The sequence below is a fragment of the Phocoena sinus genome, chromosome 5 (assembly GCF_008692025.1).
Source record: "Phocoena sinus isolate mPhoSin1 chromosome 5, mPhoSin1.pri, whole genome shotgun sequence".
Classification (NCBI taxonomy): domain Eukaryota; kingdom Metazoa; phylum Chordata; class Mammalia; order Artiodactyla; family Phocoenidae; genus Phocoena; species Phocoena sinus.
In genome coordinates this window covers 129,667,775-129,684,020 of record NC_045767.1, presented here as the reverse complement: position 1 = coordinate 129,684,020, position 16,246 = coordinate 129,667,775, and the positions used below count along the sequence as shown (strand labels likewise).

At 34.2% G+C, this 16,246-nt stretch overlaps 1 protein-coding gene across 3 annotated transcripts in view; it reads left to right on the top strand.

Annotated features, from left to right (window-relative positions):
• Window positions 1–16,246, top strand: part of CCSER1 (coiled-coil serine rich protein 1) — a 721,106-nt gene that overhangs the window by 701,885 nt on the left and 2,975 nt on the right. The window contains exon 9 of one of the 3 annotated variants that reach the window (XM_032632163.1): window positions 116–193. The exons of 1 other annotated variant lie outside the window; for it this stretch is intronic. In XM_032632163.1, coding sequence (XP_032488054.1) covers window positions 116–193 — 78 coding nt within the window. Of the gene's footprint in view, window positions 1–115; window positions 3,353–16,246 lie in introns of those variants that run through there. One more of the 3 variants, XM_032632162.1, reaches the window with a different exon arrangement.

Genomic DNA, 16,246 nt, shown 5'->3' with positions numbered 1-16,246 from the left:
ATCATTAATTGTACAGTAACCAAATTTTAATTAGTGGGGAATATTAGTGTAGAAGCACATGACTCACCAACAATGTGTTTTTGGTTTTGCTTTTTTTTTTTTTTTTTTTTTGCAGGACAAAGTTCAGCATTTACAGAAGGCTTTTGCTTCAAGAGTAGATAAATCCACACAAACTGAACTTCTAGGCTATGATGTAAGTAGCTATATAAAACCATTTTTATCTTTTTTATTGGTATTCAGACCTCCACAGCTTATTTACTTCTGCTGCTGCTGTGCCCATGCGTTGATTTAATAGGATTTAGTGGTTCCCCATTCATCTTTTGCTCTTAAATAATCCCCAAATACCTTCTGGGACTGAAAAAGATAATTACAGGCACCGACTAGCGTACCAGTGTCTTATTAATTTCTTTAACAACTCTAATACAGTCTTTTGAATTAGTGAATTTGCAGACATGTGGAAGAGACATATTAGAATACTAGGACAATTTATTTTGAAGAGAGTACTAACTTATTAACTGTTTGATAAAGTTATTATGTTTGCAATCACTAAGGGCCAAGCATATCGTTTTTACATTCTGGCACATAAAAGGAAACACAGGTTTGCAGAGAAATTTACAATACTATTTTAGCTTTTGGGCTTTGGTGCAGGTTGCAGAAAGTAATTTAATTGAAAGTTAGCATTTTCTCAGTGTGAAATACTTGTTGAACTGTCAAAATAGGATTATAAAGCATGTTTTAATACAAGATGGCTTCTAGTAACACTAAATGATTTTGGACAACTTTGATTCAAATACCTATCTTAAATAAAGCAATGAAATTTTCACGTTGCCTAAGTTCATGACTTTAAATTTCCTTTTGATGGAAACATAAGGGAATTATCTTCTGTATCTTGTATCTAACATTTGTGAGAAATCTCTTCGTTTAAAAAAAAAAATGTATTATTTTCACCACTTTATTGACAAGTATTAGTAGAAGAGAGAGAATTTTAAGTTTGATGAAGGGGTATAATGATAAAATGTATGTCTATCTGCATGTCCTTGTGTTTATAACATAAATATGATGTTACCATTGTGTTGCCTTTCAAAGTATATTAACATATTTAACATAAAGCTGTCTCTATGAGGATATAAACCAAAGTTTTCAATTCCAGAAAAAATTGTTTTCAGATATTTATGTACATTATTTTTTAATTTAAAAAAACATTAAAAGCTATGCTTTTCTTTTGTGTTATTCTCTTACATTCATTTAATGTTTATTCTAGATACCTAAATATTCTAGATATCAATATTCTGACTATAATATTTCTTGAATACCAGTGCTATATGTTATTTAAATGATATTAATGCTTAATATTTTTTAAATAAATGGTTTTTATTAAGATCAAATGGATTTTACCACAGTAATTCAATAGGGGAGGTAGCTAAGTTGTAGCTACTAGCAATTTCCTATGCATTTTAATGCATATCTATGACCCATACTTCTCTTGTTTTTACAAAATTTCTTATATCAATGCTATTTAGTTCTCCAGACATGTAAATAAAAATTTAAAAAGCCATGATCATAGTTAATTGTTCATCATTCGTAGCTTCTTTTCCTATCTGACAGTGAGAGCTTAATGTATTTTACTGGTTAAAGAGTAATAATTTTTTGGTAGTGAGTCCTTAAAGGATCACCTTGTACAAGTTTCTGATATGATTTGGGTAGTCATTAACATAGAATGATATGTTCTAAAGATTTCATACTTTATACTTCCTGGTGATATATTGTAGGACAGTCATCAGAATCAGCAAATTAATTACCAAAAATATGCATCTAGAGCCCTATGCCAGTAACCAGATGTAAGTGTTGTAATAGATTTTAGGGCAATTTGTATTGAAAAAACTGGGGAGGGAAATACTTTAAATAAACAAAACAGAAATAAGTAAAGCATTTTAAATGTGATAAATTGTGTGACTACTTGGAATATCATTCATCAATAGTGTAACTTTTTTCATGACTGAAATATATTTTCTATACTTTTCAATATCTATAATTCAATTTTTACATTCTTATATTCAATAAGAATCATCCTTTGACTTATAACATTTTGCTCACATTTTCTCAGGAAATATAATTTGACATTTTAATTTTTCACAAATATATATATACCAACTGTATGCTATATTTATTTGTAATTTGCAATAGTATTTATCAGAAAAAATGAGAAATCTTGTAGAAATCATGCACATTATGGATGATTTTTTTGTCTCATTTTTTTTCTAAAACTCAATATTCGCCACAAATTGTTCTTTACAGATCATTATGGATCATGTTTCAGTGATACGAATGTCAGTATATAAGGGACTACAAGTATCTATTAATATAATTTCCTTGGGAAGACAGCTGTTACTACACATTTTGCTTAAGAAAGGAAATAGAATCCCCAGAAGATACTAATTATAATGAAAACTATTAAAAGAAATTTCCAAATATCCACTACAGTGAATAAGTTCAAAGGTTTGTACAATAAACAACTTCTAGCCTGTAACAGATTTATCAGGAGACTTGAAACTTACGTTAGAGTACAGTGTGCTCTGATTTCTAATGCACATGGCAAGAATTATTTAAAAGTAAATTCAGGGCTTCCCTGGTGGCACAGTGGTTGAGAGTCCACCTGCCAATGCAGGGGACACGGGTTCGTGCCCCGGTCCGGGAAGATCCCACGTGCCGCGGAGCGGCTGGGCCCGTGAGCCGTGGCCGCTGAGCCTGCGCGTCCGGAGCCTGTGCTCCGCAACGGGAGAGGCCACAGCAGTGAGAGGCCCGCGTACCGCAAAAAAAAAGAAAAAAAAAAAAGTAAATTCAGAGTATCTCAGCAAGGGCCTGTAAACACAATAGTTCTTGTGATGAGGGAGATTGTTAAATAAATGATGAATGTGTCTTAAATAATCAATGCCAGTTTAACCTCTTTGACCCTCCTCTGTCTTCACAGGCTTAGTTTATTGAAAGATCAAAGAATAATTTCTTAGGTGTCACTTGAGTTATTAAAACTGGAGAGAATATGAATAGATTTTGTCAGGTAGCAATGTTGCCAATTACAAGATTACATTAAGAGGTAGACAAGATTCTTCTGATTACATCAGTTGTATAAGTAGATGCTTCAACAAAGCACATATGCTGCCTGTAAACACCTTATAGTTTGAACTACTGCAAATAACATTTTGGTTAAAGTAATTAAGCATAAACAACCAAAATGCTCTAATCTGGCAGTGAGAAAATTCAGATCGTTTTAGTAATTTGACACCTTTATGGACAGTTTTTTAACTTCCTTTTGATGGTCTACAGAAGATTGTCATTTTAAATGTGGCTGATTGACTTTGGGTGTAAATTTTCCTTTCAATTAGTGCCTGAACTTGACTCAGAACTGTCACAGGATCTCTAGATTACTCTTAGAGGCAGAAGCACTAAAGTTTTAAGAAGATCTTCCTTTCATTAGTATATGTTTTACACTTATATTTAAAAAGAAGTGTTTAGTTGAACTAGGAATGCTTTGTTCATATTTTCTTTAAGAGTTTTAAAGTTACCAGGTATTTCATCAAATACTAGTAATCACTGTTAGTCTAAATATCATTAATGGTTTTCATTTGACTATTTAAAATCAACCGAATTGTGACATCACACATTTTGTCTGTCATGTATGAGTGAAGCATAAATCATTTTAGAAATGTACGCTCACAGCACTGTGTGTTCTCCAAATATTTTAACGCATTTTCCAAATGGTGGGATTTACTTTGTAAATGCAGCTTTCTACTTAAGTAGTTGCATTATGAATACACACTTTGAAAAACTCAAAACAATCACCTATGTATTCTCAATTTATGCTATTTTTCTTAGATTTAATTTTGGATCCCTCCCGGCACCATTAGTAGTGTGCAGGGAGTTCTAACAAATATGAAATAGTTCATCATGTAAGGAATAAAAGTAATTAGTTTTTACTGTAATTGTTTTATTAGCTATTAGAGCAGGAGAATATTTTGTGTTATGCTAACACATTATGTCAGCTTATGGGTTAAGCCCAATGCTAAGAATTGAATAACTATCAGTTAGGCTCCCTCATCCAGCTGCTAATAAACTGTAGTTTCTTAAACCTATTTTGGATCCATTCGTTGCAGTGTGCCCCAGTGTTTAGTAGATGAGTACCTTTCCCCAATAGGCTTCATTCTTTAATATTTACTTATCTCAGGTATTTCTGTTAATTTTTACAAGTTAAAAAAATCAGATTTCAAAACTGAACGATATATTCTAGATTTTCTTTTGAACTACAGTTTTTCATATTACATTAAGGGTAGCTTTCATATAGGAACATTGATGAAAAACACTGGAAACATCGACTGCCACAGGTGCTTGTTACTATTTAATGGAGGAATCAGCTTATCTTTTGGTGAAATTCTAAGGGCATCACTTTTGAAGATTCATACATGCATCATTCAACAAATACTACTAAGTGCTTACTGGAAGCCAGGCCTTGTTCTAGGTACTTGAGATACATCCTTTAACCAAACAACAAATAATCCCGCAGGGAGCTTGTACTTTATTATACTTAAGTAAAAAATATAATAAAAAGTAAAGTGTATGGTATGTTAGAAGCTACTAATGCAATGTAAAAGGGAAAAATAACACAGGGAAAAGATAATTGTGAATGTAGGGATGTGGTCAGGGCTACGATCCAAAAATTTTAAATAGAGTGACCTGGGCAGGTCTGAGGATGAGGTGTGAGATGTGAGACTTGAAGGAGGTGAGGTGAAAAATCACCTTTAGCCAGAAATCCTTTTGTGATGTGCTCCTTGCAACTCCTCAAAGACCCTCAGTCAGAACAAATTGCTGTTATCTTGGCTGCAGGCCTAGAATAAGAATAGTTTGCTTCATTTAGAGGCCCTGCAACATGAAAAAAAAATGCATTCTGGACAATTAAACCCTAGAATCAGACCCAGTGCATCAGGAAACTCACATTAGGGGAGCCCAGACCATCTGAGGGAACAGCCTGCTCAGCCTCTTCCATCATACTCACTTAGGGGCACTAAGAAGAAAACTGTCGAATCGACTATACTATGTAAATTACATTTGCTTTTCTTCTTTCTTTTTTTGCATGCATTCTCTCCATCCTCTTCTCTGTGTACCACTCTTCTTCCAGCCCAGGCAGAGCTGAATCTATAAACTTTAAATGTATAGTTACACTTCATTGTATATCAGCACATCCCATTTATTAGAGGTGTGCTACTAACAGTGAACAAATAAAGAAAGCACTCAATAATTGGTGAAAATTAAATGAATAGATTAAGACTCTAATGATTTTTTTAATGATAATTTTATAATCCTAAAATCAGTAACAAATCAGTATGCATTGTTTTACTTTATTCACAAAAATACAGAAGTACATATTGCTATCCTACATTTTTATTCTATATTTCTTTGTCATATCTAACAAATATTTTGCAGTGACTACTTTGTGCCTTTTAAAAGATGTATTAAATGCAAGTCAGCATAGACAACCAATGATTTTAAAACATGGGTGAAAACGTGCAGCTGTCCTTAACAGTATTGCATTGAATGGTTCCTTTTAAAATTCTGAATCTTTATGTAGGAGCTAGATCATTCCTGGAATGTCTCCAGGTCTTTAATTCATTTCTGGCTACATAGAATTGGTATTAGTTAACTGATAATTCTTTCGTTAAGTGAATTTGTGGTTGAAATTCTCATGGGGAAAATAGCAAGGCTTAGTGTTAACTATGAAAATTCTTATAATTATAAAAATATTCATTAAAACAAAGCAAAAGAGCACACCCACAAATATTTTATATAGCTTAAATTACGTAGGGGAGGAAAAATAACTTTCCCTCTAACCTTCTTGGCTGAGGTCTGCCCGCCACGGTAATAGAGACAGAATTACAGTAGAAAACAAACAGAAGTTTAGTAGCGTGTATACTTCCTGTATAAGTGGGACATACCCAGGAAAAGAGTAATTCCCTGATATGGCCCAGACCACCACCTTAAATACCACCTCCAGCTGAAGGCAAATAAAATGGGGGTAGGGAGGGCAGTAATGGGAGGTTACCAGGAAAAACACAGTAAACAAGGGTATGGTTGTGCAGATTTAAGTTGGTGTCCTCTTCATTAATAGAATTTTCTAGAGATTGGGTCATTCTCTTCCTGGTACCGAGAGAGAGAGAGACGCCCTTACAGTTGGAGGTTTGTCTTAAAAAATGTGAATTCTTCTTACAAAGGGTCACTTCTCAATTTTTTAGAGCTTCTCCTGCTGTTTCTTAAAAATAACCAGCTCAAGATAATCCATTTGCCAAAGAGGCATGTTTTGTGCTAGTATATTTTGCTCCCTTTCATCTACTAATAGTGATGATCATATTTGCTTAAAATTATGTTGACTCTGTGATAGCATTGATAGGAGAGAAGAAAAGTAGATATTTGTTGAAAAGAAAATTTCTCCCAACCCACTTCTACTTCCATCTCATAGATTGCCATTTCTATAGGAAATCTAACTTCAGAATTTCAAATATTTGCCTTAGAAAACTTTGGAAGTTATTTTAGTATTTTCCAGTGTGCTAAGTGGCATTGCATAATAGGGGGTCCCTTCTGAAGGAAGAAAACACAATGTATACGCTAAGGGCATCTCTCAATATCTGTTTATGATGTACTATGCAGTTGTAGCTAATCATAATTTGTATTAATTTAAGCTCTAAGACTTTCTTCAAGTACTTGTTCAATGTAAATCTTTGGAGATTTATATTATTTCTAGGGAAAGCAGTGGTTTCCTTTAATGTCTACAATCAGGAAAATCTGTAAAAGGAAATTTATTCTTTAAATATATATATACACACGTATCTTTGCAATATAAATACAAAATATTTATATAGATATATATATATATACACCAAAACACATAGTCTCTCAATACACACAGAGAAACACCTGCATGACACAGGTATAAAAAATAATCTACTTTTATTTACTCTACTTATTATAGAAGGTAGGATTCGATGCAAATTTTTTTAAACTTTTTTATGTATATACTAAGAATTAACAAATTATACGCTAATATGTTTTAAATGGCTATTTGAATTTTAATATGATTAAACTGGATTCATACAAATATTGGCTGAGTATATTTGTGATCCAATTATATTATACTTTGTATAAATTAATATTTAAATGTTTTTAAAGGTAATAGTCACAATGACTCCCTAAAAACATTACTTTTTCAATATGCAGAAATCATAAAACCATATATTCTAAATTGAAATGATAATGATGACAATTTTTTGCCTTAGCATAATGATGTGACAGTACTTTATTTTTTTCATTATACCAACTGATGGCTTTTCTATTTTGTCATGGTTGAGGCTTTGTTTAATCAGGCTATCAGATTTAATTAATTAAATTACTTCATTTTTTTCCCCTTCAGTTTTCTTATGATATCTGCTGTTCTCTAACAATCTCCTACTTGTAACTTGATTTCAGCAGCACAAAATAGGGTAATATCTGTCAAGATCATTAGCACTCATAATGGTCTTTCTCTATCAAGAAGTTTCTCAACTACTTAACTCATACTTTGGAACTTGAGAATACTTGTATAGAGGAAGAAAAATAATTTTCCCTCTACCCTTCTAGGTTCTTGGCTGAGACACCCTTATAATACAGAGTAACAAGACAAAAACATGTTTAGTAACATGTGTACGTATGGTATAGATGGGAGATACACAGGAAAACTAGGTTAACACCCGAAATGTCCCAAGCTACCTTCTTAAATACTATCTCCAGCTAAAGACAAAAGAAAGATGTTGGGCAGCAGGGAGGCAAATTACAGAGATTATCAGAAAAAGTAGAATAAACAGGGTATGGTCGTTTGGCATATTTAAGTTGGTGCCTTCTCCATTGATAAAAGTTTCTAAAGATTTAATCATCCTCTCTTCTAGGTATAGAGAGGGAGATACCCTTAAAAGTAGAGATTTCCCTTATAAATGTTAATGTCTCTTACAAAAGGGTAACTTTTATTTAGTTTTCAGAGCTTCTCCTGTGTCTGCAGTTACTTAGAAATAATCAGCTTAAGATGATCCTTATGCCAAAGAGACATATTTTAGGGTGTCAAATTCTGCTCCCCTTAAGTCCTGCCTTTAAAACTTCCTCAAGAAGTCCCACAGTTCAGAAGCTGAGTTGATAAGTTGATCCATTATTTCACTGAACCAGTGTCTTAGTCCTGAGAATAGGTCAGTCTAGTTAAACTGTTGTGTCTCATCTCAGAAGTGGTCTTGCAAACGGGCTTCCAAGATTAGGTCTATACTGTGCTTGCAATCAGGTACTTAGTAAGAGGCATTTCTGTAGAGAAAGAAAGATAAAGATTAATGATGAGAACAAACTATAACTCAGTTTCTGAATCCAGGCACAAGATTTCTATATGTCAGGCTCAAAGCATCTTTTTCAGTTTGATTGTCTCTGATATTATCAGGTGTCTAGGTAAACTTGGAGTGTCCCACATATCAACAAACATGGAAGATTGTCTATACATGAGCTGTTGTGGTGATTTCTCTGAAGTTTATATCAAGTTGTTCACATTCAGTTTGCAGAACTTTAGGAAAGGGCTTTTCTTTTCACCCATTCCAAGTTAGAAGGGTGGGAGAAAATTGGAAGTGAGTTTGAAGAGTTGTAGCAAGATATTTGAGGAAACTGAAAGTTTCCATTCCAGTTTGCAGGTAAAAAAAATAATAATAAAAAAATAATAGGACTAGAATCTAATATCCATAAAGGTATGCTACTAAAACATGTCCCTCTATAATCACTCTCATTTTTACCAAAGACAATCACAATAAGACTAAAACATTTGCAAAATAGATCTAGTCTCATTGAACTTGGCCTGATTATTTACATAAGTGCAGCAAGAATAGTGATTGTATAGGTTCTTTTTAAATCTGCTTTGCTAGAACTTTCATAAAGAATCACAGATTGAACCTTTAAAACCTCAAGGCTAGGAAGCCAAGCCAAAATGTTGCCATCAGACTTTGCCTGCAAAACCTATATATATATCTCTTCTCAAGGTATAAAAGTCTCTTGAGGTTCCTGTACCTGCCAGAAAGTTGAACTTCCTTATTCACCTGGGAAGGTTGCCGGGAACCCTGTAAGCAAGGTACCAGGCTATTTTTCTAAGGGACAGTGTTGGCTTCATAAAATCAAACTTAGTTTCTTAAAGTTACGTGGTCATCTGATTCTAGGCACAGTCTCAAATATGACATTTCCGGCTTTCCTGGTGGCGCAGTGGTTGAGCGTCCGCCTGCCGATGCAGGGGACGCGGGTTCGTGCCCCGGTTCGGGAGGATCCCACATGCCGCGGAGCGGCTGGGCCCGTGAGCCATGGCCACTGGGCCTGCGCGTCCGGAGCCTGTGCTCCGCAACGGGAGAGGGCACAGCAGTGAGAGGCCTGCGTCCCGCAAAAAAAAAAAATATATATGACATTTCAGTCAAAGCCTTGGCAATATAGCCAGTGTTTCCAGTTTTGTCCTGTTATAAGAACAGAGTCTTATTGAATTTATGCAAATAAGTATAAAAATACTTACAGTTTCTGAATTATGGAGGGATCAGTTAGGGAGAAGAAGTAATTGTTTCATCTTTATACACAAAGTCATACTTTGCCAAATTGCTTTAATTCATACTTAGGTCAAGAGAAAAGAAAAAGGTTTCCTTAAGTCTAGAAAAACAAAACATTAAAGAACCAGCAATGTTTCTAACAAAAAGTCATAAAGATTATATTCATGGTCATCACTTCATTCATTCCCATGTTATTAAATCTCACTCTTCATTAATCCAGTTCTTGGATTATTTCTGGTAATTCTTACCTAGTTGGGTTTCATGATCTTAAAGTTATCAGGAATTTGTATTCTAGAGCGCTTGTTAGAGTCCTTTTCATGAATTTCCTTGAAGATTAAGCACTTTGGCAAAAGCATGAAGGTGAAATAATAACTGTCTGTAAATGACAAATACTTAAAAATAGCTACTGTTAAAGATCGGGTGAGAGTGCATAACAATGCAATTGACAAGGAAATTTGCTTATGTGTCTGACATACATTTTAAGATAATAAATAGAATTATTTTATGCCAGTATAGATCAGATTTCTAGGAATTTCATACCTCATACATTTGCTTAGCCAAAAACACATCTTACTTTCCTTGCAGTTGTTTCCCTTACTGTTTCTACTAGTTTTAATCACATTAATTAGAATTTTTAACCCTTATGAACTTTATAGTGAAAACTAAAAAGTAAGCAATTATAAACTGTACGTTACTACAGTTTTCTTTACATTGGCAAATTAATTATTAATACATTTTATAATTTAGGAAGCATGTGCTCCTTTTAATAGTAAAACCTTTCGACATGGCACAAGAAATGTTTACTAACAAACCCAAATGTAATTAGTTCCTCTATAATAGGAAGCCAAAAGTAGATAAGCTTATGTTCAATAATTGATGTTTAATATTTTATCTTACTTGGAAATAATCTAGATATTTGATAAATTTCTGTCACTTAGCAAAATTCTAAGGATTGAAGTTACCAAAAGGATTTGGGAAACTATTTAAATAGATGTACCATGATACATAATTATTGCTGAAACATTCACCTAAAAACTCTTATCCTTTTTAAATCACTTGTTCTCAACAATTATGTTTAAACTACTCATGAAAACTTTGTGAGATATTTGACAAAGTCAGCCATCATCCTAAACTATTTTTCTTGTTTACAAATTTTGTTAACAGAGGTAATATGAACTTTCTCCAACTAGTAAACCGAAGTAGAATGAGAGTTGGATGTCTGCATTATATTTAATGACACTGAAGACGTGTCTATTTTAATTAAACCAACAAACTTCAACTAGCTTTAACTGGAGATCATCCAAGATTCTGTGGGTTTTTTTTAATTGGATTAGTTTCTATGTTTCTGAGAGTTTTAGGAATACTTAATTTATAAGGCACTTATTTTAAGTCAATTAAATAGAACTCTTTTACAGATTAATTTTAGCAATAACATCTGGAGGTAGAAAAATACCACACATCTACAACATACATATATAGACATGTGTAAACGTACAGATACAAATATATATCTTATAGCTTTCATTTTAAAATTTTAGCTATGAGTCAGGTACAATATTAGTACCTGACTAGTTTATAGTTTATAAGAGAACAGTTGGGTCCAAATTGTGTTTCTGGAAGTTTGTCCACTAAGATGGGTAAAGATTGTTTTTTCCTTTTTCCTACTAGTATTAGTGAAAGAAGAGACTTGGAATTTTTCATTTGCCCATTTTCCAAATAACTCCTTTTTTCTCTTTCTGATGAGAAACAGCTCCCTAAAGTTTACATTGTAAGGATTGGTTCTTAGGTCCTAGAGAAGAATGGGTAGAAAATTTTTAAGATGGGGTAGAAAATTTACATTTCAAAAACACAGAAAGTATCCAAATTTTCTCCAAAATTGAGTTTTGGGGTATATTTGCATATTATCGGAGGCCGGGAATAATTACTATTTAAACTTTCCTTATTTTTCTTAGGTGCAGGATAGTACTGTTTCCAATGTCCTGATCCTTTTGCAAGCATTTTGAGATGAATAGGGGACCTTTGGTGGCGTGGGTAAAAAGGATAGGTGGACTTTGAATTGTTTCTAGAGCTGCAGCTCTGGTTTTGCAAAGATTTGAAAAACAAAGTTGTTTCTAATTCCTCAAAGAACTTGGTTGTAGCCTAAATCATATCAAGGGACTGACCTGCCCATTCAACTACATTATTTTCAATTTGCTTTATATCAGGTAGAAGATTTCCAACTAAGCTGGAAATCAAGATTTCTATATTCTGGAGCTTTAGGGTTTAATGCAGTATGCCTTTTAAAAATCTATATATTGGGTTTCCCTGGTGGCGCAGTGGTTGAGAGTCCGCCTGCCGATGCAGGGGACACGGGTTCGTGCCCCGGTCCAGGAGGATCCCACATGCCGCGGAGCAGCTGGACCCGTGAGCCATGGCCGCTAAGCCTGCGCGTCCGGAACCTGTCCTCCGCAACGGGAGAGGCCACAACAGTGAGAGGCCCACGTACCGCAAAAAAAAAAAAATCTATATAAAGCATTCAACAAAGGCTACAATGCTCTCCTTTTTTTTTTTTTTTCCTGAGTGTACAATTCAACCTTAGACCAATTAACCTTAAGGGGGAAAAAGCCTCTGTTATTGTTTCAATCAGCACCTGAACATCAGCGTCCAGCTGATCCATTTCCTGATCATTTGTAGGAGGGCCTGGGAGAAATTCTGGTCATTTGTTTCTTCTGTGAGGGGGTTTTCCCAAGAGGCCATCTGGTTTATCTGATAAGTACAATACAATCATGGGTGGGAAGAACACCGTTTAGCTACCAATCAGGGTTCCAGTGAATGTGACTGTGGATGTCCACTGATCTTTCTAACTGTTCTCTAAATTTGATAGTATCTTCTGAAAGTTGTGATTAATGAGGCTTTGTAACTTCATCTTGTCAAAGGGGTCTGTAAGGCAAGCCATTTCAATTCTTAGTGTCCTCTTTTCAATCTGGTCTGTCCATAGTACCAAAAAGACAGTTGTTAGAATGAGAGCTCTCTAAAAATTTTTTCGAGTATAGAGGTTTTTCCAACTCAAAGGATTCATCATCTGGCCATTGACAAGTAGGATCTTATATATTTCAATAGCAACTCAAACCAATAAGGCTTTTTATGGCTTAACCATAGAGGCAAGAGGCATCCCAAAAGAGTGTACAAAAGCTGCAGCCATCACAAGATCCTGAAAATTCACTCCCAAAGTTAGCCTAAGAAAGCAAAGACCTTCATTGTCACAAGTGGTAAGAATGGTATAGTGAAAATGGTGTCTGCGGTTTTCCGTGAGAACGTGTGATGCATTCAGCTACATACCCACTAATCTGTGACACCAGGCAGGTGCAACTAGTGAATGGGACTTTCCCAGCATTAAAGAGACAATGAAATTTGAGATATCAAAGGCCCCCTGTGGACTGGGACCCTTATGACAAACTCCCCTGGCAGCTGGTGTGGTGGGGGGGACAATGAGAATGCTGCTATTGGGCTGTCCACTAGATGCATGCCGGCGCATGCATCTTCTGACTGGTGGATCCCAGGGAGAATATTCTCACTGGTTACAAGGCCAAGCTTTTAAGGCATAGAATAAAATAGAAGGAAAACCTCTCTAGGCTATGGTTCTCCTCATAACAAATGACAGAAAAGACAGAGATAAAAGCAAACAATTACTATCTCTCTGGGAGGAAAATGGATCAATATAAAACAAGAGTACTCATAAAAAAAAATCTTTACCAAAGTCGCTATACCCAAGAAACTAATTCACGCAGGTATTTTCTCCCTTTAATCTAAATTTGAAAAGGAAGGGTCAAGAAATGCTTACCTTCCTCTCTGAACCAGGCATTATAGAGACAGATCCAGGAGATCTGCCTTTGGTAAGAATTATTACCCTTAGCCAGCTTCTGCCAGTTTTCCAGAATCCCATCTGCAGACTCCAGAGCAAATATGGTGCCTCAGCAAGCCCCATCACGGGTCTCCAAACTGTAGTGGTAGAAAAATAATTTTCCCGCTCTCTGTCTAGGTTCTTGACTGAGTCTCCACTGTAATGAAACACATTAAGAGGAGAAAAACAAAAATTTAATACCACGTATATCTCCTGCATACATTAACTCCCTGAAATGGTCAAACCAACACTATAAATACCATCTCCAGCTAGAGACAAAAGAAAGGTGTTGGGCAGTGGGGAAGCCAGTTATGGGAGGTTACCAGGAAAAACACAGTAAACAAGGGTAAGGTTGTTAGATTTAAGTCCGTGCCTTCTATACTGACAAGAGTTTCTAGAGACTTAGTCATCCGCTGCCTGGTGCAGAGAGGGAGACACTCTTACAAATGGAGAATGCCCTTACAAACGGAAATATCTCTTACAAAGGGTAACTTTAGTCACTTTTCAGAGCTTCTCCTGTGTCTGAAGTTTCTCAAAAATAATTAACTCAGTGTAATTTTTATTCCAAAGAGACATATTTGGGGGTGGCTAATTCTGTTTGCCTTCACTAGCTTATATCGTCTGCCAATAAAAGAAGTAGTAATCATTTTAGGGAAAAAACATTAAAATATTAGATTATTAGTGTTTCAAAATAAAGATGTAAAATGTTTTAATAACATAAGTAACTGTAGAGAGGTAAAGACAAAAAACTTCCATAAATGTTTGGCTTCATGCCAAATAGGCAAAGGAATTGGAATTTTCAGAATAATGTGTTACAGAGTTTCCTTAAAAAGAGCCACATGTAACATTAATGTCATGCTCTATAAAGTAAGAATATCAGAAAATTACACTCTTATGTGATGCCACATTTTTAAGATGGCGGTTAGAATTTTACATGTATGTAGCTGAATTACTATAGAGAAAATGTATACCAAAAAGAATGTAATTTGCAATTCAGAGTGCTTAAAGGGTCATAGTTCTTTACATATCAGAATTACTTGAGATTTGTCATTACTTTATGAGCTTTGTGCTTATAAGTGGACTTACAGATTTGGATTTACTCCATCAAATTAGAGGAAATTTTGTCTAAGGGTTAGTCTAATACAGAGTAATTTTCAAAAAGAAAAATACTCTAAACAGGTTCAGTATTTTCTTGAATTATAAAAGTATAACCTAAAAATTGATGAATTGTTCTTTTTTTAGCCTAAGACTAGAATTAGAAATAATAGTGTTTTTCAAATTTTAAGATTATAAGAGACACTTCATATTGCTCCAAAAATGCTACTTAAAAGTCTTCTTAATTTATGGGAAAGTTGCTACAAACTCTAATTTAGTCTGAAAGGATTAATTTTTCTTCTCTGAGGGAGCATCAGTAATGACTCACTATTGGGACTTTTGTCACTATAAGACAAAAATTACTTGGTGTGAGTGTATATATTACTTTCTACTCTTTTAAAAGTTTTTACCTCCATTTTGATTTTTATTATGTTAGAATAAACATACAAACACTGAATCTATAGTATATCTATAAATATATTACATGTATATAAACATACATGTGTTTACATATTTTGGGCATTTAAAATGGATATTATTGTGCTGTAATATTAATAAATTTTTACTTCATAGTTTAAATGACTGAATATCATTCAATCATGTGACCTTTTAAACATATTTTACTTTTCTCAAGAATTTTCCTTTTAAAGAATGGCATTGTCATATGCTATTACAATTTTGTATCGAGAGAAATTTTGAAAAATCTAACAAAATTGTACATGGTTTTATTCTCCATCTGGCAATACTATCTCTAGAAATTGACCCAGAACATACACATTCCTAGATAGCAAATAGCATTTCTATAAGGTTTTCCTTTATGGGCATTATCTGTAATAGGTAAAGATGAAAACAACACAGAATTTCCACCAATAGGGGACTATTTAGTACTAATGACTCATTCACAAAATGGGGTCTGTAGAGCCCCCTCCCCTTCCAAAAAGAGGAAGCCTTAATGTTCTGGAATGGAATAATCTCTAGACTATATTAATAAGTGAAACAATGAAGGTGTAAAGCCATTACAATATCAATATCCCCAGAGTGGTTAATCATAAAAAAATACCCTATTTTTCAAATTACTGTTGTCTCTACAGACTAGTTAAGGGGAACCATTTATTCTCATTAGTTGAGCTTTAATATTTCCTGGTAATTTCCCCTCCCCTGCTTCGTGTTATACTAGCTAAAAAGAACAGAGAAGTATTGGGGCTTTTCGTCCTCCCTACATGACAAGTATTAGAGTATTATAAACTTTCATAGTGAGAGAAATGTTAGGATTGCATGCTTTATGACATTTGTGTTTCTGAACATATTCAATCTAATATTTTATTCCCTTCATTTTTACTGACACTTTTAAAAATATTAAAAGGTGGATCTGTATTAGAGCTTTATTAAAAACATGAATGTCAGGAGTCATAAGATACACGGGAGCACAGATTCTAGATTTCTGAAATTTATTTCCTCTGTCTTTTTACATCCATTCAACTAGCATTTGGGAAACAGGTAACCAAACACTGAGTATCTATTAAATGTTTGTTAGCCTTAATGATTCTGAAGGCTTTTTTTTTTTAAAAAAGAACATGTTTGGTTGGCAAATATGTATGTGCTTCTGTGTACAACATACAAGTATAGCCCTGAGTTTCCTTTCATCTCA